The sequence below is a fragment of the Ustilaginoidea virens genome, chromosome 1 (assembly GCF_000687475.1).
Source record: "Ustilaginoidea virens chromosome 1, complete sequence".
NCBI classification, from domain to species: Eukaryota; Fungi; Ascomycota; class Sordariomycetes; order Hypocreales; family Clavicipitaceae; genus Ustilaginoidea; species Ustilaginoidea virens.
The window spans coordinates 6,835,702-6,857,520 of record NC_057316.1 but is presented as its reverse complement, the minus strand read 5'-3'; the positions used below and the strand labels follow the sequence as shown (position 1 = coordinate 6,857,520).

General features: G+C 54.2%; 5 protein-coding genes across 5 annotated transcripts; 2 read left to right on the top strand and 3 right to left on the bottom strand.

The window, feature by feature from the left end:
- Positions 1–41: 41 nt before the first annotated feature.
- UV8b_01607 (uncharacterized protein) lies at positions 42–7,636 on the bottom strand (the record flags this gene model as incomplete). Its single annotated transcript, XM_043139105.1, has 3 exons — positions 42–147; positions 236–840; positions 905–7,636. The coding sequence occupies 3 exons, from the start codon at positions 7,634–7,636 to the stop codon at positions 42–44; spliced, it is 7,443 nt and encodes a 2,480-aa protein (XP_042995039.1).
- A 969-nt stretch (positions 7,637–8,605) lies between these two features.
- On the top strand, positions 8,606–10,410 carry UV8b_01606 (uncharacterized protein; the record flags this gene model as incomplete). Its single annotated transcript, XM_043139104.1, has 2 exons — positions 8,606–10,194; positions 10,323–10,410. 2 exons carry the CDS (start codon positions 8,606–8,608, stop codon positions 10,408–10,410), a joined length of 1,677 nt encoding a protein of 558 aa, XP_042995038.1.
- Positions 10,411–11,000: 590 nt separating this feature from the next.
- Positions 11,001–11,516, bottom strand: UV8b_01605 (uncharacterized protein; the record flags this gene model as incomplete). Its single annotated transcript, XM_043139103.1, has 3 exons — positions 11,001–11,208; positions 11,285–11,391; positions 11,478–11,516. The coding sequence occupies 3 exons, from the start codon at positions 11,514–11,516 to the stop codon at positions 11,001–11,003; spliced, it is 354 nt and encodes a 117-aa protein (XP_042995037.1).
- Positions 11,517–14,725: 3,209 nt separating this feature from the next.
- UV8b_01604 (uncharacterized protein) lies at positions 14,726–16,711 on the top strand (the record flags this gene model as incomplete). Its single annotated transcript, XM_043139102.1, has 3 exons — positions 14,726–14,951; positions 15,085–15,380; positions 15,461–16,711. The coding sequence occupies 3 exons, from the start codon at positions 14,726–14,728 to the stop codon at positions 16,709–16,711; spliced, it is 1,773 nt and encodes a 590-aa protein (XP_042995036.1).
- An 866-nt stretch (positions 16,712–17,577) lies between these two features.
- UV8b_01603 (uncharacterized protein) lies at positions 17,578–18,476 on the bottom strand (the record flags this gene model as incomplete). The annotated part of the gene is made up of 3 exons (XM_043139101.1): positions 17,578–18,066; positions 18,127–18,198; positions 18,270–18,476. 3 exons carry the CDS (start codon positions 18,474–18,476, stop codon positions 17,578–17,580), a joined length of 768 nt encoding a protein of 255 aa, XP_042995035.1.
- Between the last annotated feature and the right edge of the window lie 3,343 nt (positions 18,477–21,819).

The window sequence follows — 21,819 nt, the reverse complement described above, 5'->3', positions numbered from 1 at the left end:
ACTCCCCCCTCTCACGTCGGATAACAGGGTTCTCATTCGCTTCATGGCGCAGCAGCTTCCGGCTCCTCGAATCTGGCGCGGCTGTAGTTTGTAGAAAGCTGTGGGTTGTTGAACAAGTGCCAGCAGTTGGGGGCTTGGAGGATATATCTGCCAGGATTAGTCGACAGGTTGGCCAAAAAGCGCAAACACCAGCCAAAACAAACGCGCGGCTTCGGGCAACCGGCATCAAACTCACCTTGCCATTGCCTCCCTAAAGCGGGACTTGTACTCCTTTGGGCTCGTCACAGTTGGTCTGTTTCGACCACCGCCCGCAAACCCTCGATCCTTGATCCAACTCTCAAGCTTCTTGTCCCACGTATACGTTCTTATGCAGTCAATGATGCCCACTACCAGCTCCTTCCTCTCTTCGTCAACCGCAATCATCAACGAATAGTCCATCACGTTTTGCCGGGCAAGAAACAGCGTGTCGTTCCAAACTGACGCTCGGAGAAGCTTTTTGGAATGCTCTCTCGCAAACAACGGCGATTCATAGATGTATTCGACCATGTTCTCGTCCAGCAAGACTTCATTCTGCTCGCCCGTTGACTGAATCTTACGGTTGCGCATGGACCCCTTCAGGTCGAAAATTCGTGTCGGCGACCGGTCGTAGAACAGGTTCTCCGTCATCAGAAGATCGAGCTTGATATCCGTGCCTGTAGTCGGGTTCTTGATGATGACTTGGAAAAATCCTAGCATCTTGGCAATCACAGACGGCAGGTCATGGAACAATGCCTCGGCCATGATGCTAAAGTACCCGGGAGCGAACCGCAGGAACGCCGAGGTCTCAACAGGAGATAAGCTCTTGGTATTGTCAGAAGTTGCCCAAGGTTGGAATTTCAGCCAGGGCTCGTTTCGCACGACTTACCTTCAACACAAGTCTATCATCCAGTGTCTTGAGAAAAACAGACTTGGTCTTTCCACCCCTAGAGTCCCATTTGAGACAGCGGGACAAGGTTTCAATTATTCTCTCAGCCACTCCGCATTTGTGTCGGAGGGCGTCAAATTGTTCTGCGTAGAAAATCTTGCAGGTCATCATCGCAGCACCTTCCTTGAATTGATACTTCAGATGCGTGCCGGTTGCTCGAAGTAAGCTCTTTTCCAGCTCCGTCTCGTCAACCATGTAGTCGCCAGCCTCCGATGTCGGTAGAGATGGAGCTTCGCCGTCGCTAGGCCCTTCTACTTCACGTTGTATCACTCCCTGAGCCTCCCTTCTAATTGTGGAAAGCTTGTTTTTATAATCGTCGCTGTTCAGCGCAAGCGCAATGACCGAGCTTGGCTCATCCTCTCGAACAATGATGTCGGAATCGACAAATATGTGATCTGTAGGGTTGATGGGGTACTCGAGAGGTGGCCATCCGCTTGCTGACGTCTCCGCCCAGAAATTTGTGAGGTATTTCATCAGACTCGTTTTTTGGTGTTTTGGGAGTTCCAGGGGAATTTCGGTGCTTGGCTCTAGAGCTTCGGCTAATTCTTGAATGTCGGGCAGGAACTCGTCTGCAATAGAAGATTCGATGTCGCTGGTTGCTGCTTCATCATCCGAGGTCGCCTGGCTGGTTTCACCCTCGGGAACAGCCCCATTCTCTGTCTTCTGACCACCTCCCTCTTCTCCTTCTTCTCCAACTTTGCCATCCGCCTCCTCCTCAATAGGGGTCGGCAGCGTAGCGACAGGCTCAGGCTTGGGGAACGCGTCTTCTTCGGCCTTTTGTGGCGCTGCTTTATTTTGAAACTGATCGCTGTCGCGACCAGAAAACTGCTCATTCGAGGGCCCGTGTTCTTCAAATGCTTCAGCTACATCGTCATAGACTTGCACAATGGCTTTCGTCGATGTTCTCGGGAGCCTGGCGCGAGGTTGTCCAAGGCTGGCGGCTCTCTCCTTGCGATCGCGAATGCGTTCCTTCTCAAATTCACGGCTAAGTTGCTCGAAATGTCTAGCCAATGTCGACACCTTTGATTCCTTCTTTTTGTGTGAGAGACGCGGAATGCCAGATGCTGCACTCTTGCCGCGGCTCTTCAGGGCCGTCAACCCCAGTCGATCTGACAGCTTCTTGTCTACCTTGATGGAGCCCTCTGATGGAGTTTCTGTCACAGGATCAGTAGCAGCTGGAACCATGTTGTCCTTGCCTCCTCCTTGAGCTCTGGTAGCAGCAGGTTGCGATTTAGGCAACACCCTGGCAGGCTGCGAAGGCGCCCTCACCAAAGTTGGCGAGGTACTGGAACCTGAATGGCGGCCAGGAGTTCGGCTAGCCCCAGGTCTTGGCGTCATCAACGCATCCTCTGTGTTTTGCATGGCTTGCTCACGACGCATCTGGTCAATCTTTTCGGACAGAGATTGGCCAAAATTGGACGAGTCTGTCGGACTGCGGCCAGCCCCAACAGACGGTTGCGGAGGTCGGGCCGATGTAGGATTTTGAGGAACCGGGATCCGAGAGACTGCTTCGGTACCAGCTGTATTTTGCGGTACAGCGGCTGACGTCGCCGTCAGTTCGGGGGATACGGTGGTTTCCAAGCCTTCCACTGGCTCGATCGCCCCTTGCGGAGACACGTCGAGTTTTCCTTCTTCCTCTTCCTGCTTCTCGGCCAATGGCGGAGACGAGATGGCGCTGTTATCCATGCCAGTGTCGGTATATTCAGTGGGCTGCGTGCTCTTATCCGCAGCTTCTGTAAAAGTTTGAGAAGGCCGATCGTCGCTATCGGCAGCCGACCCAGTGCCATCGTTCGACGCTAGCGAATCTTTAGATTCGTTATCAGTGAAGATCTTCTTCAACTGCATCATGGTGATTTGCCGCATGTCGCGGTCTCCCAGAAAATCAGCTTCGAACTTTGCAAATACTTGGTCCCACTCGCCAGCCTTCTCCAACATATCCCGAATGATCTTATTGAAGGGAACGACTTCATAGTACTTCGACTCCACATAAGCGCGCTGCATCTGTCGGATGACGGCTGGTTGTTCTTCTTGGGTCTTCTTCATCAACCTTTCTACCTCCGCTTTGCACAACTCGGCTTTCTCAGGAAGAAGGCTTTCCGTCCGGATGCTCTTCAACCTTGCGCGCACCGATGCCATGAACTTGCCCCAGCGCTCTTCCATTTTGTTGTAGATGTCGTTTTTCAATTTCAAGTCGTTGGCTACTTTCCAAGTTATCCTCGCCCTTGGAACAACAATCTCAAGAAGGTCAATAGGGTCCCAGTGGATCCGAACTCTGGAGTCGCGAAGGCTGAAATACCGAACATGATCGCGGTGCTGATCATGCGGACAGCCCTCGACATTTTTGATCCTTAAACCCTGACCCCAGTAGAGAAGCTCCAAATACTTGCCGAAGGAGTACTTGAAGGTAGCATCAGACATGGCCACTTCTTCCGAGTCCTTCTTACAAAGCTTGCAGTAAGTCCACATCGTGATGCCGTCACCAAGTTCTGGACGTCGTGGAGAAGGATTCGCAACATGATCCACGAAAACGGTAATGCGATATTCATCATGAACATACGTTCTGTGATGGTCTGCCAGCTTCTTTTCACATCCGTTGGAGTTGCATATGTCATTTTTACTGTATGCAAGGTCTTCAATATACTGACCCAGCGTACAGTCAGCATCCATGCCAGTGTCAACGTGTTGCTCGTCATAGAAATTGATGGCGACCAAGCCGGGCTCTACACAGGGAATCTTTGTCTCGGTGCAAATGACAGAAAAGAGGACCACGATATTTTGATGCGAATAAGGGTCAAACAAATCCAGATTGCCTTGGATGTAGGTCTCCCATTGGCGGGTTTGAGTCTGATAATTGAAGAGGGCCTTGTCGTATTCTGCATCATGGACAGCGTGGAGCACCTCCATCACCTGTCGAGAGGCTCGCTGGCCAATCTTTTCCACCATTTCTGGCTTGATGAGCTGAAACCTATGGCGGCCGGCTTTTTCCGAGTCTTCTTCCACAGCATCCTGGTCGCGAAGCCGGCGAAGATACAGAAGCCTTCTCTCCTGCTCACGCGCTCTCATCAAAAGATAGGGTTGCTTGAACTTGACGTACGGAGACGCGGACAGAATTTTGGTCTCATATTTGGCCACCATGTCACTGTAGAATGTCGGCATTGGTACATCATCCGGAACCTGGCTGTCGGTGGCAACATGAGTATGATTGGCATGCAGAGACACAAGCTTGGCTGGCTCCTGACTCTGCGCTGCTCCTGGCTGCGCCGAGACATCCGCTTCCTCAGCACCCGTACTGGCGCTATCCGCAGTGACTTGCGACGGCGGCTCGCTTTCACTTGAAGCATGATTGATAATCATTGTCAAACCAGGCTTGTTGCACTCTCCCCCAGAGTTGGTAGACCGGAAGCTCTCATTCAATCCCTGCAGAGAGTTTGAGAGGGAGGTTTCGCTGTCCTCTGGAGGTTCCACAGACCCATCCCGAAGGAGGCTCGTCTCCAATTTTAGGTTGTAGACGACGTATACCATAAACTCCATGATGTCCTTGACTCGCCTAAGAAGCTCGCCGGTCGCTCCACGTAACGCGATCGTGCATCCTAAATCCGGGCGGCATCCGGAAAGAAAGATGTAGGACTTCTTTCTGCCAGGGTAACCGTTGTTCACAAAGGTGCGCACTTCAAATGCAGAGCACCGGCCGACTTTGACTGGAAGCGCCAACATGTCCAAGGTTTCAATGATTTCAGCCTCTGCACATCGGGCAACAGCCTCTATAACGGTATCTTTAACGTTATAGGCCACGGATATGTTAGCCTCGGACAGATATTGGAGAGCAACTCCCGAGACCCCTTTCTGCGCAAGTAGGACTTGCGGTCTGAGGTTTGTAATGCGTTGCACCACAACTCGTAAGAATTCCTTCTCTTGTTCGATTACAGGCTGCAGGCTCATAAATTGCTGTTGTTGGCGCTGGTACTCGATTGGGAAAGTCACGAGCACAACTCGAGGATTGGTGATTCTTCGCGGCATGCTCTTCAAAGCCAGGTTCTTGGTGAAAACAACTCCGGAGATGTAGGAAGTATCACCCGGTCGCCCGCCAGGTATCTTCTTGAGCTTCACGTAATGCCGCAGGTCCATGTCTTCGCCTTTGGCGACATCCGGAGTCACGTCATCTGTCAGCTGAAGCAGGATAGGCACAAGAGACTTTTGCCACGCGCCTGGATTGGGAATCTGAGCATCGTCCAGGAGTTGATGCAGTAGCCTGTCGACATGCTTCAAGCTAGAGCGATTGAGTTCCCTTTTGGGCAACATTCTCTTGCGCAATGAGTCACTCCTCATCAACTGGGTTCCGGAATGAGTTGGATGATCTAATCCAAAAATCATTTCAGAGGATGCTGAGGGATCCTTGTAGACTGCAGACTTGGGACGAGGCGAGCTGTGAAGATGACCACTTGCACTAACATTGCTTAGATTTCTCCGCCGTGCCGATCTGCGGTGGTTTAAGAAGCTGTTCGGCCCGCTTGTTTCGTCATACAATCCTCTGCTGACATAGCTCATACCGCTGATACTCTTTTCGCCGTGACGTTGCCTATGCTTTCTGGTTTGATTCACATAAGAAGGAAAGCCCGCCCTGTCGTTCTCGTAACTTGTGGACTGAGCATCTGGTCCCGCCATGGTTGCAAAGATGCCCATCTGCTCGTCTCCACTAGAATCCTCGGACATGTAGTCGGCCAAGTCCGGATCGATGATGTTGTCGTCGTGAAAGGCTGGGAATTTCGGCGTCTTGGCATTTTCATCGTCAATTCCTTTTCTGAAGGGGGCCTGCTGCTCCTGAGTAGGCTTGAATCGACCAAGAAACCCATGCTTAGAATGATGGCGCTTGTGACCGGCAGATGACTGAGGTCGACCCGACGTAGTCAGTGATCTGAGTGAGCGTGATGAGCTCGGGCGGCTGAGCTGGGGAGCATCAATCTCCAGTACTGCTGACGTTCTATTGGCAGAGTCCCTTACTCGACGGGTGGCCGGGATGGCCATCATCGGAGTGGCGAGAGGCCGAGACTCCTCAGACCCTTCGGAGCCCGCTGCTACACTTGGCGGTTTGGATTTGCTCGTCACTGTCTCCGACGACTCTTTTGGGTTATATGGGCCAAAGATCCTGGGTAGAAAAGATCGCTCATCGCCAGAATCCTCGGAGCAACTTCCGTCGAAGCGACGAGTTATGACTTCAAGGCAGTTCTTGCACACTCTCAACGACCCCTGAACACCAAATTTTTCGCCAGACACCACGGTTGTGCATTTGGAGTCGAATATACAACCACACGTGCGGCAGTGATGCTTTCGACGGAATGCTGTGAACGGGGTTTGGCACAGGAAGCACTCTTTCACTGTGTCGTCCTTCATCCAAAACTCCTTACTCAAGACCTGTCTTCTCATCTTATCGAGTTGGGCGCTCATCTGTTCAGAAGCTCGTTCATGCCCTCGACTTGTCCCAGGTACACGACCCGAGTCCGGGTGCAGATACCTAGATTGCAGCCCTTGACCAAATGAGTCGCGGTGAACAGAGCCATGAGCCGAAGTGGTGATTGCACTAGCAGCAGCAGAGTGGCCTCTATCCGACGATGGGTCCCTAGAGCCGGGGAATTTCGGTGATCGGGATCGACTGATTCTGTCAATCACGGCGGGTGTTCTTCTATAGTCATGCACATGCAGCATGGCCGACGAAACAGACGGTTTCCGCACATGATGGCGGCCGGGCACGGCGGATGGGGTTGTAGGGACTGTCGCTTTGACCGGGCTGAAGGGGGCATCCAGGCTGCCGTCAATACTAGAAGCATCGCTTCGACCAGCCCGTGGTGGCAGTCTTGAATCTTGTACATCACGTAGAGGAGCATGTTCTGCTTGAGGTTCAGCCCTACTGAGACTTCTCCGGCTAGATCCAGGCCCGACGCTATCCTCGGTGCGGATCGTACTACGACTTGCGTTACGTTTCAGGTTGGCAGGCGGCGCTATGGTAGGGTCAGCAATGACGGAGCTTGTGGCCTTGGTTGGCAAGCTCTGTCTACTGGAGGAGCTAGATCTCGGGCCGGCCATGAGACCAATGGTCGTAGGCTTTGTAGACTGAGGCCCTTGTGAACGGCTGCTGTCCGCAGAGGTGGACGCAAAAGTAGGCGAAGATAAGTCTGTCAGGACAGGGGCAGATGTAGATTGCGTGGTGAGGGTAGCATTAGTGTCAACCCGAGTCAGCGACGATATCGAGGGCCGAGACGCATGGCTAGGGGTGATGGAGGACCGTTTAGAGGCAGCTTCCAATGCTTGCAGTGGATTATCTTTGCCATCTTTTCCTTCTCTGACAGTCTTTGTGGGGCTAACACCGCCAACGGCTTCTCGAAATCGGTTATATAAGCCGCTGAGACCTTGAACAAGGTCGCTGGCTCCGGTTCTGCTTTCGGAATCGGGAATTCCCTCGGGGGGGGGAGCATAGTCATTGAAAGTGGTCAGAGAATCACTCCGGCTCGCCGACGTATGTATCTCATCGAGGGCGTGTATAAGGCGTTCCTTATCTATGGTCGACAATATGGAGTTTGTCGAGCCTCGGCGGTTTCGAAAGCTAATGGGTGAGCTGACTGCAACCGAAGGAGCTGGAGAGGCTGGCGGCGCTGGCTTTGACGCCGAACTGCTCGCCATTTTGAGATGAAGGGAAGGATCGGCAGCCAAGCCCAAAGGTTGGGTCAGGCGTTATGGTTGCCTAGATGGTCATTCCATATGTGACAGTAGTTGATTGGTTCGGCTCTGCAAGTTCTCGACGCAAAGTCTGAGACGACGGAATCATGGTGCGTAAACGAGTATCAGGGTGCGGTGATGGGAAACAAGGTCGACTTGACCTTGGTTCTCGGGGGAAAGCAGGACAGCTGAAAGACTGGTGGCTCGTACAAAATAAAGCCAAGTCGTGCTGGCAGGGCGGACTCGGTTCGGAACGCGGTTGACGAACAAGTACTAATCTGCACCGCAGCTTCTTCTCGTGCATGAGGGGAGGGGGGCTGCGATGACAGCACAATATGAGAGAGTGACGAGGTAGTGTTCGAGTGGTAGATAGCTCAGGTTTGGGCAAGAATGCGGCGGTCTGCGAGCCACGCTTGACTCGCCTTGGGATGACAACCTGAGTGACGGACGGGAGCTCCAGCCTGACCGAGTAATGTATCTCAACCTCAGCCAGTAGCAGCAGCCTCGCACACGAATAAGGCTGCAAAGCGGTGGGTACATGCACCTGCAGACCAATGAAAAACCAGGAGTGCAAAATCACTTGGCCCACTCATAACGGCTCGTCCTGGGGGGGTTTTTGCTAACGTTTAAAACAAGATGAAATTATCCCAATTCAATGCTGCTTCAACGCTTGAAAACCTGCTACGCCCATAACGCCGTTTCATCTCAATCTGCATCAGCACACACCACCTGTCCAAGATACCGCCACCCCACCTGATCCACCGAGAAACACCTCCAGACGTCCTCAGCACGTCCAGCCGAGAACCGCGTTTTGCATCACGAACAAAATCGGGACGAGCAACCAGTCCAGCAACCAGTCCAGCAACCAGTCCAGCAGGGTTCGATGTGACAAAGCCCGTACCCACATCAAGCAACAACTTGGCAACGCCAGCCATGACCCTCGCTTCGTCGCCCCGGCAGAACATCGAGGCGCTGCTGGGGCGGCGCGCAATGACCATCATACCCAAAGACCAGCAAAAGATTCTGTCCAAGAACGGTTCTTGGAAAGTAGACCTGACTGAACGCGAGGGCGTGCCCTTGGTTCCATCCCATGTGCTGGAAACTGTGAGCGAGACCTTTTTACGAACACCAAAACAGGGCCTGGAGCACAAGACGCCTGCGAAGAGCTCGCAATCCAGGCCGCAGGATGGAAACATCCTACAAAGCAGCAGCAGCAGCAACAACGGCAACGGCAACAACAACCCTCCTGAATCTGTTGTGAAAAACAGCAAAGAGAATCAGTCATCGCCAGGAAGCACCGTAACATCATGGGCCGCCTCCTCTCCTCCACGGCCATCTCCGTCAGCTGCACCGTCGACCTTCGAGTCCCAGGTAATTCAGGAAACCCCCTTGCTTGGCGATGGGACTCGAAATCACAGCCCGAGAAGAGCCTCGCAATCTCATTCGCGGCAAGTAGCACAGAATGCTCAAGCCACTGGGGAGGAGGAGAAAGACAATGTCGACGACGAAGAGGAAGTGGCCCTGGAAATGGCCCTGCCGCAAGCTCATGAAGAATCAGACGCGCGGGTCAACCTCGAAGCAGCCCGTTTGCAAGTAGCATCCACTCCCGCCCTGACCGTCACCCAAGCCACAGAGAGCAAAACGCCGTCGTGCGCCCAACCTCACCAGCAAGTCATCCCAGATAGCGTCACGACGAGCAAAACTGCCATTTTGCCGCAGCAGAAGCCGGAACAGAGGCCGCGACGCAGAACTAAGCCATACGGCATTTACGACCATGCACCGCGGAAATCAGAGAGCTCCTCCACCAGGCTGCCCAACACATGGCGCTTACCAGACGTCGAAAGCTCAATGTCAACTTGCTCCAGTTCGGTGGTTCCAGGAACTCGGGCTACATCTTCGACAGCAAATTCTCACAGGGATCCTTCCCCCGGCGCGCCTTTACCTGCAAAGGATACGCTCCAGCCGAATCCGAGCGCCAAACCTCCTAGCAACAATGGAGCCATCTCGGCTACCGAGCCTCCAAGCAACTCGATGAGGGATAAACCCAGTCATCAAGAACCTGTCCTAGAGCCTGCACCGACAGATTTGTTTTCCCAGTTTGTGTCCACGTACCCCGACTACGCATCTACACATTCTGGCTCTCTGAAGAATTTCGTCAAAGCTTGCCTCTGCCTCGAATATCTGCAATCGCAAAGAGCGCTCCGCCCATGCCTCTATGACGACTTTATCCGCTTGTTTTCAGGGGCGTACCTGAAGTATGTAATGAATGCTGGTCCTGGACAAGAGCCGCTCCCGGCGATTGAGTGGTTCAGCATGCAGGACGCTCCGCCAGTGTTCACCAAAATGATCATCACCAGAAAGAACCTCGAATCCGCTCTGGGGGTGTACCCCGAGGAGGTTGCGCGAGCGAGGCGTTTTATTGCACACGAACAGGCAGGAAGCGAAACACTGCAAAAGAAGGCGGTCGCCACGCAGCCAAGCAAGCCAATTCGCACAAGCGATGCAACGGACACGGATGCTTCGTTAGTCCAGCATCCAAAGGCGACGCTTGCAGGATCAGCAAATCCACCCGTCGGACGGCTTCGAGGCCCTCCTCCTGAACTTGGGACTGAGGGGCTGGACATTCCTAAGCCCAACCCGACACCTTCAGCTCGGTCAACAGTAGCGCCTACATTGCCATATTTCGAAAGACTGGCGAGTCGCAAGAGACCGGCCGATCATCTAGATCGATTCCGTGAGTTCTTGAGGAAAAGAACAGTGAGTAGCTCGTTGGGCACTGTGAGTCGAGGTTGAGGTGGATAACGATGGAAGTTGCAACGGAAAATGTACACATCATGTCACAACTTTTTACGAAGCGATAGTCGTATCTGTGCATGGCGTTTTTGGTCTACTTTTCCCTTGGGGAGCGCAGAATTGAATGAGTTATCACGCAGGAGTTGACTCGTCACTTGAAAAGCAAGTATTGCGGAAGTTTGAATCTGGCAGACGTGGTCTATTTTGAGCGGGCCTTGTTCTGTCTAGGTATCTGTGTCAAACGGGTAAAAAAACAGCCATAGCATCCTCGCTATGATCTTCATATTTTCTCCTTGAGGAGATGAATTGGTTACATCTAATAAACTCCGATTCATCCAGTTGGCTTCTGCCAAGTCGTCGTCGTCAAGCGTGTGTGCAACGCTTGGCCGGGTTTTTTTTTTTTTTTTTTGAAGTTTCCTTTTTTTTTGGCGAAAAAAAAAGAGAAGGAAAAGGAAAGCTGCATGGTGGCATTACATGTTCAATGATTTCGTTTCTTTGCGCGCATCTCATTCATCATTGGTGGGGAAAGATATCGTTACGTCGTTTCTGCAGCATCAGCCTTGGCTTGAGTTGCTGTTGCTTTCTTCTTGTTTTGGCGCTCTTCTTCCTCGGGGGTTAGTGTTCTGAGCTGAAGAGCATGTATTCCACCTTCCTGGGCCATTTCGTCCTGGAGAAGAGCATAGACCATTCTGTGACGGGCTGGCTGCATCTTGGACTTGAAGGCATCGGATGTGATGACCAGCCTAATGGATCAAAGCGTTAACAATGGAGTTTGAAAATGGTCAAGAGGAGTCAAGGGCTGGACAAAAAGGTTCATACCTAAAGTGAGTCTCCTTGGAAGTACTGCCCTGCATGGCCTTGTGGTGAGAATGGAGATGGGAGTCGTTGTAGATTTCAAGAGTCTGAGGATTGAACGCCGCAGTCACCTTTGCGGAAGCCATCCAGTTAGCCGTCATTCTAGGGGAAATTAATGGGGGCGAGGAGGGGGAGGGAGAGGGAAAGACGGGCGTACCTTTGCACGGATGGCATCCTCCATGGGGGTTGAGCTCATGGTTGATAGCTGTCGTCCGACATTTGAGAATCCCAAGGCGTACCGTCGCAACATCCGGGGCAACACACACGCACGAGTCTGTGGAATATTCCCGAGGATTGATTGTTGATTGCAGAATATGCTTTGGACTCAGCCCCCCTAGCCTCTGTCCTTGTTTCCGGAGAATCTCAGATGATGGTCGACAAGTTGAGAGAAGACGTTGGACGCACGCGGCGCAGGCACAAAGCACAATGGAGAGACACGCGACCACTTTCTTATTCCACTTGATCTACAGTCGAGCGAGGTGAGGCGGGACAGGAAGAGAGGGCTTGGAGGAAACAGAGGAAGAGCGAGAGGGAGAGCAGGGGAAGAAATAGATGTTCAAAGGCAATAAGCAAGCTCTGCGTCTCCTGTTGGTCATGGGAAAGTTGATGCCGTCTGCCAATGGCCCATCTCTACGGATTCAGTTTGCATGTTTCCTCGTCCCCTTGCCTTGACCTCTTTTTTTTTTTTTTTTTGGCTCGCGTCCTGCCGTCCACGTACCCAAGTACCCAAGGTAGTCGGTGAAGAACAAGCGGAATGCATGGGCGCAAGTCCCTTCTTCGGAGGGGGGGGGGCAGGTGGGACCCAATGGCAGGCCGTTGAACGATCCAGCGGTGACCGGGGCTGCGCCTGCTGTGGACCGACAGGCACGTTTTTCTGGGTTGCAGTCAGATCAATACAGACCAGTATGTGTGTTCCCAGCAGCACCCGCGCCCTAGGCGGCCAGTGCAGTGCAGTGCAGTGGCAGTGGCAGTGGCAGTGGCAGTTGCAGTTGCAGTGTAGGCAGGCAGACAGGCGGGCAGGCGGGTACTTGCTCCATCCATGTCTCTTCACTTCCCATCCGCAGAACGAATTGACGAGCTCGACCAGACATGAAAGGTAAGCCGACGAGCGAGCGAGCCCAAACGAGGCCGAGCCAACCGAGTTGCATTCATGCACTTCCACAAGTCATGGTGGCCACTCGCTGGTGCTCGGTGCGTGCTAAGCGGAATCTTCATGCACGAGGACCGACGCGTCGATATGCTCTTGGTCCCGACAAGGGAACGAACGAGGCACGGACAGGCGGACAGACGGACAGACGGACAGACGGACAGACGGACGACTTGCTCTCGACGGACCTTTGGGGCTCACTGTATAGGACTTGGGCACTACGAGGGCCCGTCGGTACGGAGTACATGGTTCGCGCCAAGGGCTGGGACGTGAGACTGGTCAGGTTAGTAATATGCGGTCGCACCGCCGCCGGTCTTGATTCGTGATTTGGTTCAGAAGCATCCATGCCGCATGCATGCATGCCTGCATGGCATGGCATGGCATGGCATGGCGAGTCGAACGGCGCGAGAAGCACGGAGCAAGGCCATGGCACATGGTAGGTAGCTACCATACCAAAGATGGTGTCTCCGACGGTGCGGTCCGATATCGAAGCCCGCCGCCTCCTTGGCAGCAGCGAAGCCAACTTGCAGCGAAGCATCAGCCGTTGATGGCTGCCTCGATACCTCGATACCTACCTACCTGTCGGCGGTGCCCGCTGCCAAGCCTTGTTCCTTATTCTAGCTCGTGTTGGAGTTCGAGGTCTTGGCCCTCGGGTGGGGGGCCGTAAGCGGTTGAGCCGTGGTCGGGTCAGCCTGTTCCAGTCGTCTCGTGCATTCGCGAGGCTGCCGAGTCGCTTGGACAACCTAGATTCTACAGCGCTGCGTTGTCAACTGCCGACTTGGACCAGAACCCGGCTGTCAGACACAAGCCGACGCAACGCCCTGGGTCGACGAGCATGGAGAGTCGAGACCCGAGGTTCGAGACGTCTCGAGTCTCGAAAATCGACGACGAGACTGCCGTCTCGATCCGAATGCTTAGATCTGCCCCAGGTCGATGCACAATCCCGAGTGAGGACGGCCAAGGGCAAGTCCCAGCTTGAGAGGTTAGGTTTGCTATGCCGGCGTCTTGGATGTAAGTAGGCCAGAGGGCCAAACTCTGCACGACGACCCTTGCTACGTACAAGAGGAGAGACGACGAGAGGAAATGCTTGTCCTTGAGGCGCGAGGCGTCCCCCCTCGACCTCATCAACGCCGACAAGCTTGACTCAACACACACAAAGACTTCAACAAGCAGCAGCCGTAGCCGCAGCCCCCTGCTGTGCCCATCATGTCCTCTGGTCATCGCCGCCGCCGCCTTTTTTGCCTGGCCCTCCCTCAGCTTCGGCCTTCAAAGCAGCAGCCAACCACAGGACGGTTCCATGTGTTGCATGTTGCACAAGGTGTCCTCGTTTCGTCATGATCCCCTCAACGGTCGCCGACTCCTTTGCCAAACCCGTCAAAGTCGGCCTTGAGGCTTGGAGCTGGGAATTCGAACCAGAGTCCAGACAACAACAAACAGACAGCACCATCAGGTTCCGCCAGATCCTCCCATACAGGTTGACCGTTGACGTCTGGTCTGGTCTGGTCTGGTCTGGTCTGGTCTGGTGCCTGCGCTGGCCCACTTCCCCTGTGCCCTGGACCTTGATTGGTCGCGTCACCCTTTTGGTGCAGTCATGGCTCCCGCCTTCACCAACCCACACGCACCGAGAGCCCGGACATCCACAACAGCAAACCAACACTTCCCGAGTGCTGCCGCTGCTGTAGACGGACTTGACTTTGCAGGGGTGCGTGCGTGGGCTTCCCGTAATGCCAGCTTCTACCAGACTGCACTTGCCTCTTTTTTTCCCTTCTAGCCGTCGGTTGCCAGTGGCGGCCCGCTTGCGCATCGGCCACCCCCAGAAAGTCGCTCAATCAGTCATATAGCGTCAACTACATACCACATAGCACTCGTCACTTCGCTGGACCGGCTGGCTGGTCACTGTCTGGTCTGGTGCGAATACCAACCAGCAGTTCGCGAGTGAGCGCATCCTGCTTACTGCTGCCGCTTACTGCTGCCGCTGCTCCTCTCGGCGCTGCTCTTCTTGGGGCCCTGTCCTCATGCGCCCGACTTGGCCTCCAGGACGTTGCCTTGGCCCAAAACACCAGACACAGCACCACCCTCGGCGCGCCTGTCTTCGCCCCGGACTCTTCCTGTCCATGACAATCCAACCTCATGTCTCACCGGTGCTCCGGCGACTCGTCTCCTCTTCGCTCCTCCGATCCGCTTCACTTTCCTCTCCCGCTCATCGCCCTGTCCTCTCGTCGCCGCCTGCACCTTGCACCTGTGTCTCGCGCGCAAAAATGCATTCGACACCTCTGCCTCGTTTGCCCATACTCGAAGCCATTGCCAAGCACGATCCAGACTCTCGCGCGGTGATCCATTCAGCCTCCGGGAGGGCTTTCACGTACGGCCAACTCCTGGGCGACGTGCGCAAAGCCCGCGACCGCTTCTACGAAGCCTGTGGGAAGAGCGATCTGGCAGGCCAAAGGATAGCTTTGCTGGTCGAGAACAGCTATGACTACGTGGGTGAGTTTTTCTTTTTTTTTTTTCTTTTTTTTTTTCATCATCCTCTCTCTCTCTCTCTCGTGCATGTCGGGGCCTCTCGACCTCGGGCCTCATTAGCTGACTCGGTCGCCGGGGGGGGCGCGCGTTTCTCCAGTCACTCTGCTTGCCGCCATCGCCGCGCGATCTGTCGCGGTCCCCATGTCACCTGCGTTTCCGGATCCCGAGCTGCAATACATCCTCAACCATAGCGAAGCCTCCTTGCTCGTCACCTCTCCCAAGTTTGCTGCCAAGGCGCGCCAGGTCCTGTCTACCGAATTGGCTGCCAGGCCGACCTATCTAGAGATGCCAAAACACCTCGGTCGAGGCAAGATTGAACAAGCCTCGTTGGAGGTCTCGGATCCAGCCGGCGCTGGACTAATGCTGTACACGTCTGGTACCACAAACAGGCCAGTATGTCCAAGAAAAAAAACCGCTCCACCAAGACAACTCTCGCGTGAAGCAAGCCAAGTACTGAAAGCGCACTGCCGCAGAAAGGCGTCTTGATACCACAGTCAACCTTGACCGCGCAGTCTCACTCGCTGATCGAAGCCTGGAACTACACCCCAGCAGACCACCTTCTCCATGTCTTGCCCCTCCACCATATTCACGGCACCGTCAACGCCTTGATTGCTCCGCTATTTGCCGGCTCCTGCATCGAATTCATGTTTCCGTTCAACGCGGACGCAGTGTGGAAGCGCCTGGCGGCCCCCTTCGTGTCCAGCCGAGACCCCCGCAGCGTCAACGTCGCCGACGGCACCCCCGGCGTGGATGGTGTGCATGGCTCCGGCGCCAATGGCTCGGAATCATGCAGACCCAAAGTCTCCTTCTTCACAGTCGTGCCGACAGTGTATAGCCGGCTCCTGGCAAGCCACAAATCTCTCCCGGCGGCGCTTCAGCAAGCCGCGCGCGAAGCCGTCTCGCCGCAGAACCTGCGTCTCAACATCTCCGGGTCTGCCGCCCTCCCGACACCCGTCAAATCGGCGTGGCAAACGCTTAGCCGCGGCAACGTGCTCCTCGAACGGTACGGCATGACCGAGGTAGGAATGGCTCTCAGCTGCGGGCTAGATTTCCGCGACCGCGTCGACGGCAGCGTCGGCTGGCCGCTGCCCTCGGTGCAGGCTCGCCTCGTGGACCTTGACTCGGGCCAAGTCATCCGTCCAGGCGAGGAAGTCGACGCCAACGGCCGCGAACGCTCCGGCGAGATCCAGCTCCGCGGCCCCACAATCTTCCAGGAATACTGGCGCGACCCGGCGGCCACGGCCAAGGAATTCGTCGCGGACCCGGACAACCAGGGCCGCTGGTTCAAGACCGGCGACGTCGCCGTCCGCCGCGCCGTGCCGTCCGCCTCCCGCAGCCAACCGTGGACCCGCGGCCCCCTGTACTTCATCCAAGGCCGCCTCGCAGCCGACATCATCAAGACGGGCGGCGAGAAAGTCTCGGCCCTCGAAGTCGAGCGCGAGCTCCTCTCCCTCCCCGACGTCTCCGAGGCCGCCGTCGTGCCCGTCCCCAGCGGCAACTGGGGCCAGAAAGTCGGCGCCGTGCTCATCCTCAGCCCGGACGCGGTGCACAAGTGGTCCCCGCTGGGGATGCGCCGCGCCCTCAAGACCAGGTTGGCCCACTACAAGATCCCGCAGGTCTTCAAGATTGTCGACCACATCCCCCGGAACGCCATGGGCAAAATCAACAAGAAGCAGCTCGCAAAGGAGATTTTTGCAGACGAGTGCAGCGGTGACGAGGCGTGACCCCCCAGTTGACCGTCTTGGGAGACCACGTCACGTCAGGCCAACCGACGTGCTCGCCGTTCTTGGCTCCACAGTGTCCACGGCGCACCGGACCTCGGTAGCCGCCACCAGATCATTCTGTATGGTTGTTTGGTCCCCCTTCTTCTGCGTTCTTTGTAGGCGCAAGACGACGACGACGTGTACGATGCGAGTAACGGGAAACCGAAAAAGCCTGGGAGGAGTTTTGGGGTGTAGGGACGATAGAGTCGTAGCGGCGAACGTGATAAAGGTCAACTGGTGGTGGCGGTGGTCCTTTATAATTCCGTCATTGGGGGAAACAGACATTGCTCAGAAACAGGAAACTCTACCGAGCACCTCTTCCTGCTATGGTTTCTTGGATCCAGCCATTTCCGAGGCAAACTCTACCAAGCAACCTCGTCGAGGCCTCACTGTCAGAGCAACAGAACCAGGAAGGGGGGAAAGAAACTGTAAAAAAAAAAAAAAAGAAAAAAAAGAAAAAAAAAATAGAGAAAAGGAAAAGAAAAACTATAACGAGGAGCTCTCTTGCCAACGCCGCCGTGCCAACTATAGACAATGTGATTTTTTAGCGGCCAGTACAGACAGGCCAGGCATGAAAGCGGCCCATGTCAGTCAGGCCTGGACAAGCAAACCCATCCACTCCAAACTTCCTTCCACCAGCATTTTCCCGTCCATCGTCCAGTCCAGTCCAATCTGCAGCCCGACGCAACGACGGAAACGCAGGGGGGTAGTCGAGACAAAAACCTCCCGAGACGAGACAACCGACCGTCCATGTCGATTCCTCGCTCCGTCCCTTCCCCATCCTTCTCAGCACCCAGGAGTTCTCTCCCTCCACCAGCTCCCCCTGCCTACACGGTATGTTTCGCCTTGGCTCTTGTGCTACCAGCCACGGCGCTGTCCGTGTGACCAGAGAACTCAACCTTCTCGCTAGGGGGAAGCTCGAGAACCTCCTTGACGCGTCGACCAATGGACATGAGAATGTCTATGCCCTTCTTCTCACTGCGGCCCTTACCCCCAGCAACGTCGCCATCGCCACGTCCAGTGACGGGCCTGCCAACAGTGCGTGTCCAGACTCCAATACGGTAAAAGCCCTTGCGGACATTGACGACAACACCCATGACCTCGCCATCGTCCTCGTCCTCGAGAGTCTCGCCAATGGCAGCCATCATGATCTGCAACCAGAGGCTGTCCACATCGATGCTCCGCTTATCCTTGTACTGATAGGACCACTTTCCACCGTGTTTGTTCTGAGGATCCTCCCACTCAGGTCGCACACCAGCCTTGAACAGATGGTAGTCGGACTTGAGAGCCAGTTCGGAAACGGGTGCGACATTGTTCTGTTTAGAGCTTAGCGAAAGGTGGGGAGTGGCAGATCTGCAGCAGGTCCGATAACTTACGTAGACGCCCCAAAACTCCTCGACGGAATCGAAAGTAATGACCTCTTTCAATAAGTCGTTCCAGTTATCGCCCTATCATACGAGATTTAGTCGTCTACTGCCCAAGAGTCGTGGATGCGGGTAAATTTTTCATCGTGGCGTACCTTTCCACTAGGGGGCTTGGTGAACCACAGAGTCCACTTGTTCTGGAGAGGATGCTTGACGTTGAAGTTATCCTTGTCGTGGAATACAGTCACGGGCTTGTCACTGTCTTTGAAATCGGCGCCTTGACTTTGGCCATTGGGGGAGATGGGAATGGTTGACAGATCGACCTGATGGTCCATGTGGATTGCTTCCGCTGCGACAGCCATCCTGTGTGGTTTTTTTGTAACGCTCGTGCCGGTGTCAAACTCGACAAGGGGGCTAAAATGGGCAAGGTCGAAAATAAGCCTTTCGAATTTGGCTTCGATGGTGATGCGGCGTGCGACTGAGTGTCGTCGGCAAGTCGTGGGCGCGGGCAACAAGGAAATAGATCGACTAGTTCCTTTCTTTGCAGAACAGAAACGAAGCAGGAGGCAACTCTGCGCCGGGCAAAGCAGTGCTCAACTTCCCAGTGTGTTGTGCGGCTTGAGACGTGGGGGGGAGGAAGTCGCAGGCGAGGATTTGGAGGGCAACCTGCAAAAATACGTCGTGCTTGGTGTCAGGAACGGTCGCGAGGCTGCGCCGGCAACTGCCTAACGGCTGTCTATAGTACCAGACAATACCCGCACAAGGGCGAGTTGCTGCCTAACCAATTAGGCAGAGACCATGCCGAGGGGCCGACACTGGTGACGCTACCCTGTACATCGTAAATCAGCGACAGAGCGAGTATTCCCATTTGTGAGTGAGCAGTTTTGTTTTTGTTTGCGGGACGATGACCTGGTACTGTAGGCTTGTTTTATTGCTTTTTCGGATGTGTGGTTTCAAGGTCTTGCTGGGAAATTTCGTGTCTGGGTCATCTAGTACCCTCTCCTTCAGAATCCGTGCCTGTGCACGCCTCAAACCCGTATCGTATGTGTGTGTGAGCATTTGTGCAGATACATCTTGAGATTCCACAATTGTCAACTCCCACCTCACGGTAAAAATTCAGAGCCACACATATGACTACTCCAGAATCACTGGCAATAACTCTACCAGGAAAACTGAAACCAGTGCTCGACTTAGGTCCTTACATCAGACCAACTTTATCGCCCTTGTTGAGAAAAAGCGCTGAAAGACAATGTACCTAAAATGCTGGGTTGCCTTCCGGAACACGATACGATGGTGACGGTCTGGCGTGGTAAAATTAGTTTCATAGGGGTATAGATTATTTTAATTGAGCATCGACCAACAGCAGGAAAGCTTCCGTAGCTCAGTTGGTTAGAGCTTCGTACTAATAAACGTTAGTGATGCGGAGGCCGCAGGTTCAAGCCCTGCCGGGAGCAAAGATCGTTCCACGATGCTTTCCTTTTTCTCATACATTTCTTCTTTTGTTGGGTCTATCCAGATCCCTTTGGCAGGAAAATTTGCCATCTTTTTGCACTGCCCCGGGCTGATAGCTGCAATCTCTTATTTCACCTGCATGGGTAATCGCCGAGGAGACCAGTCCACACACTCAAGATTGAACATGTCAAGATTTCCGTTTCACAACCGGTGTACGGAGCACCATACTGTCCTTACCTCTAGCGGGAAGGTTCATAAACCCCACTTACACCGTCGGCAACTAAATGCCTCATCCTATGAACACTGTCAGTCTTGACGCGAATCTGGGCTAGTATTCGTCGACGATGTGAAAGCCCTGGAAAACCCAAATGGCAGTGGCGCATATGAGGTAGGTACACTGCACAATACCTACCCTAAGCCCTCATTTGTCGATCAATAAGCAATCCATAGTTGGCCATGACGGAGCTGCTGCCGCTCCAACAAACGCACAATCAGATCGGTTATTCGAACATGTGCTGGTGGCGCATCATACTCATCTGGCATGTACAAGATAGTATTTGTTCTCTCTTCTCATTACCCATATGCGCTGCTTATCTGTAATAACGGCATTTTGTTGATGGCTTGAGCCTTGCAGGACATGTTGTATGTGCAGGTTGACGGACGATTGCAGAACTTCCGTTGTCACCCTACGTATACTCCGTAGTTGGTTATTCTTCTCAAACGGGCATGTCCAAATAGTGCAGTTGCAGACTAATGCATAACACCCGGAGACCGAGACCGAAGCCCAATCAAGCTGACATAATTTCAAAGGAACGAAAGCCCACCTACATCAGGTACCCGTTGCCCCCTTCGCCAGCCTCCAAATTTTTTAATGTCTCAGAAAGCCTGACTGGGGCGGATTCGTCTTTCAAGGGACCTAACTTGGGGGGATAGCCAACGCGTATGCCAGGAACACAAAGGCTGCAAAGGTCTGCTTGTCGCGAACCCGCGAGTTATTTGGCAGAGCTATAATCAATTATCGATCACAACTTGTGTTCACGACTGAATGGCATTTTTCCCCCCCGGTTTGTGTTGAGTCAGGCGTCCGTCCAGACGTCACGCAGACGGATTGGATGGATTCAATGTGACGGGTCGGACCCACTCAGCCATTTATTTGATGGGCTCGGGCCGGAATACCACAGGCCGCTCCACAGGCCGCTCCACCACTTCCACGGACCAACTCTCGTTTTTTTGCTGAGTGGCTTTCCAGCCACAATTATCTGGAAGGTTGAGCCCCGTGCGTAACCAAGAAGCCTCATCATCTGTCAACGATGGGAGGAAAATGGCCCAATATTCTCTCCAAAGTCCAATCTCGCGTACCCCGCAACGAGAGGTAGGTAATGAGTGCGTCCGTGTTGGCGCAACCATTCATCGGAGCAACAGCAGCCACACGTGGTTCGCTCCTTCCGTTCTGTTGCCCGCCGGAGCCAGCGAGTTAGGTAGGAGGAGGTAGGTAGGAGGCCGAGCTAGTTAGTCGTGACTCGGGAGCCAGATGTTTTCCCTTGTCAATGCTATTGATGGAGTAAACATTCTTGCAGCTGTAAAACTTTACCAATTCCTTAGACACGGGTTGCCCTCGGTATCTTCCCCCCCAAGGCCCGGAAAACGGCCAACTGCGGGCGGCTTCTCGAAATTGTTCCGTCTCGATAATCCGTCCTGCGGCCGTCTCCCCCCAACCAGCTGGACCAGGCCTAAGACATCGGCCTCAGCAAGACACACAAGACAAAAAACAGTCCCAGACGGCATTTGTATCTTGTCCTATTTCTTTGACTGATAGGAGCCCTGTCGCCCGTCTCCTTCGCGGGTTTGGTCATATTGAAAGGTGGTGGTGGTTGTCCAAGCAAGGTTTCTCCCTTCCCCTCATCAATGAGCCAAGCCTGCCCTCTCTGCCGGGCCTTTTGTGCGACGACGCGCATCTACGAAGTCGCTCTGTCATAGTTACGTCCATCTGTTCATATCTAGGTACTACTCGAGTACGGACTACGGACTGCGGACTACGGACTGCGCAACAAGCAAATCGCTTCAAGTACCACGCTATCTGCTTCCATCCACCCCAACTCACATTCCGCATTCGCATTTCACATGGCGACAGCGGACCATCAATGGGACCATCGTTCAACATGGCAGGGGCTGCAGGACGAGTACGACGACTACACGTATTCGCTGCATGACCAAGATGCGCAGCCTCCACGCAGGTCCCGTTCGAATCGAGCG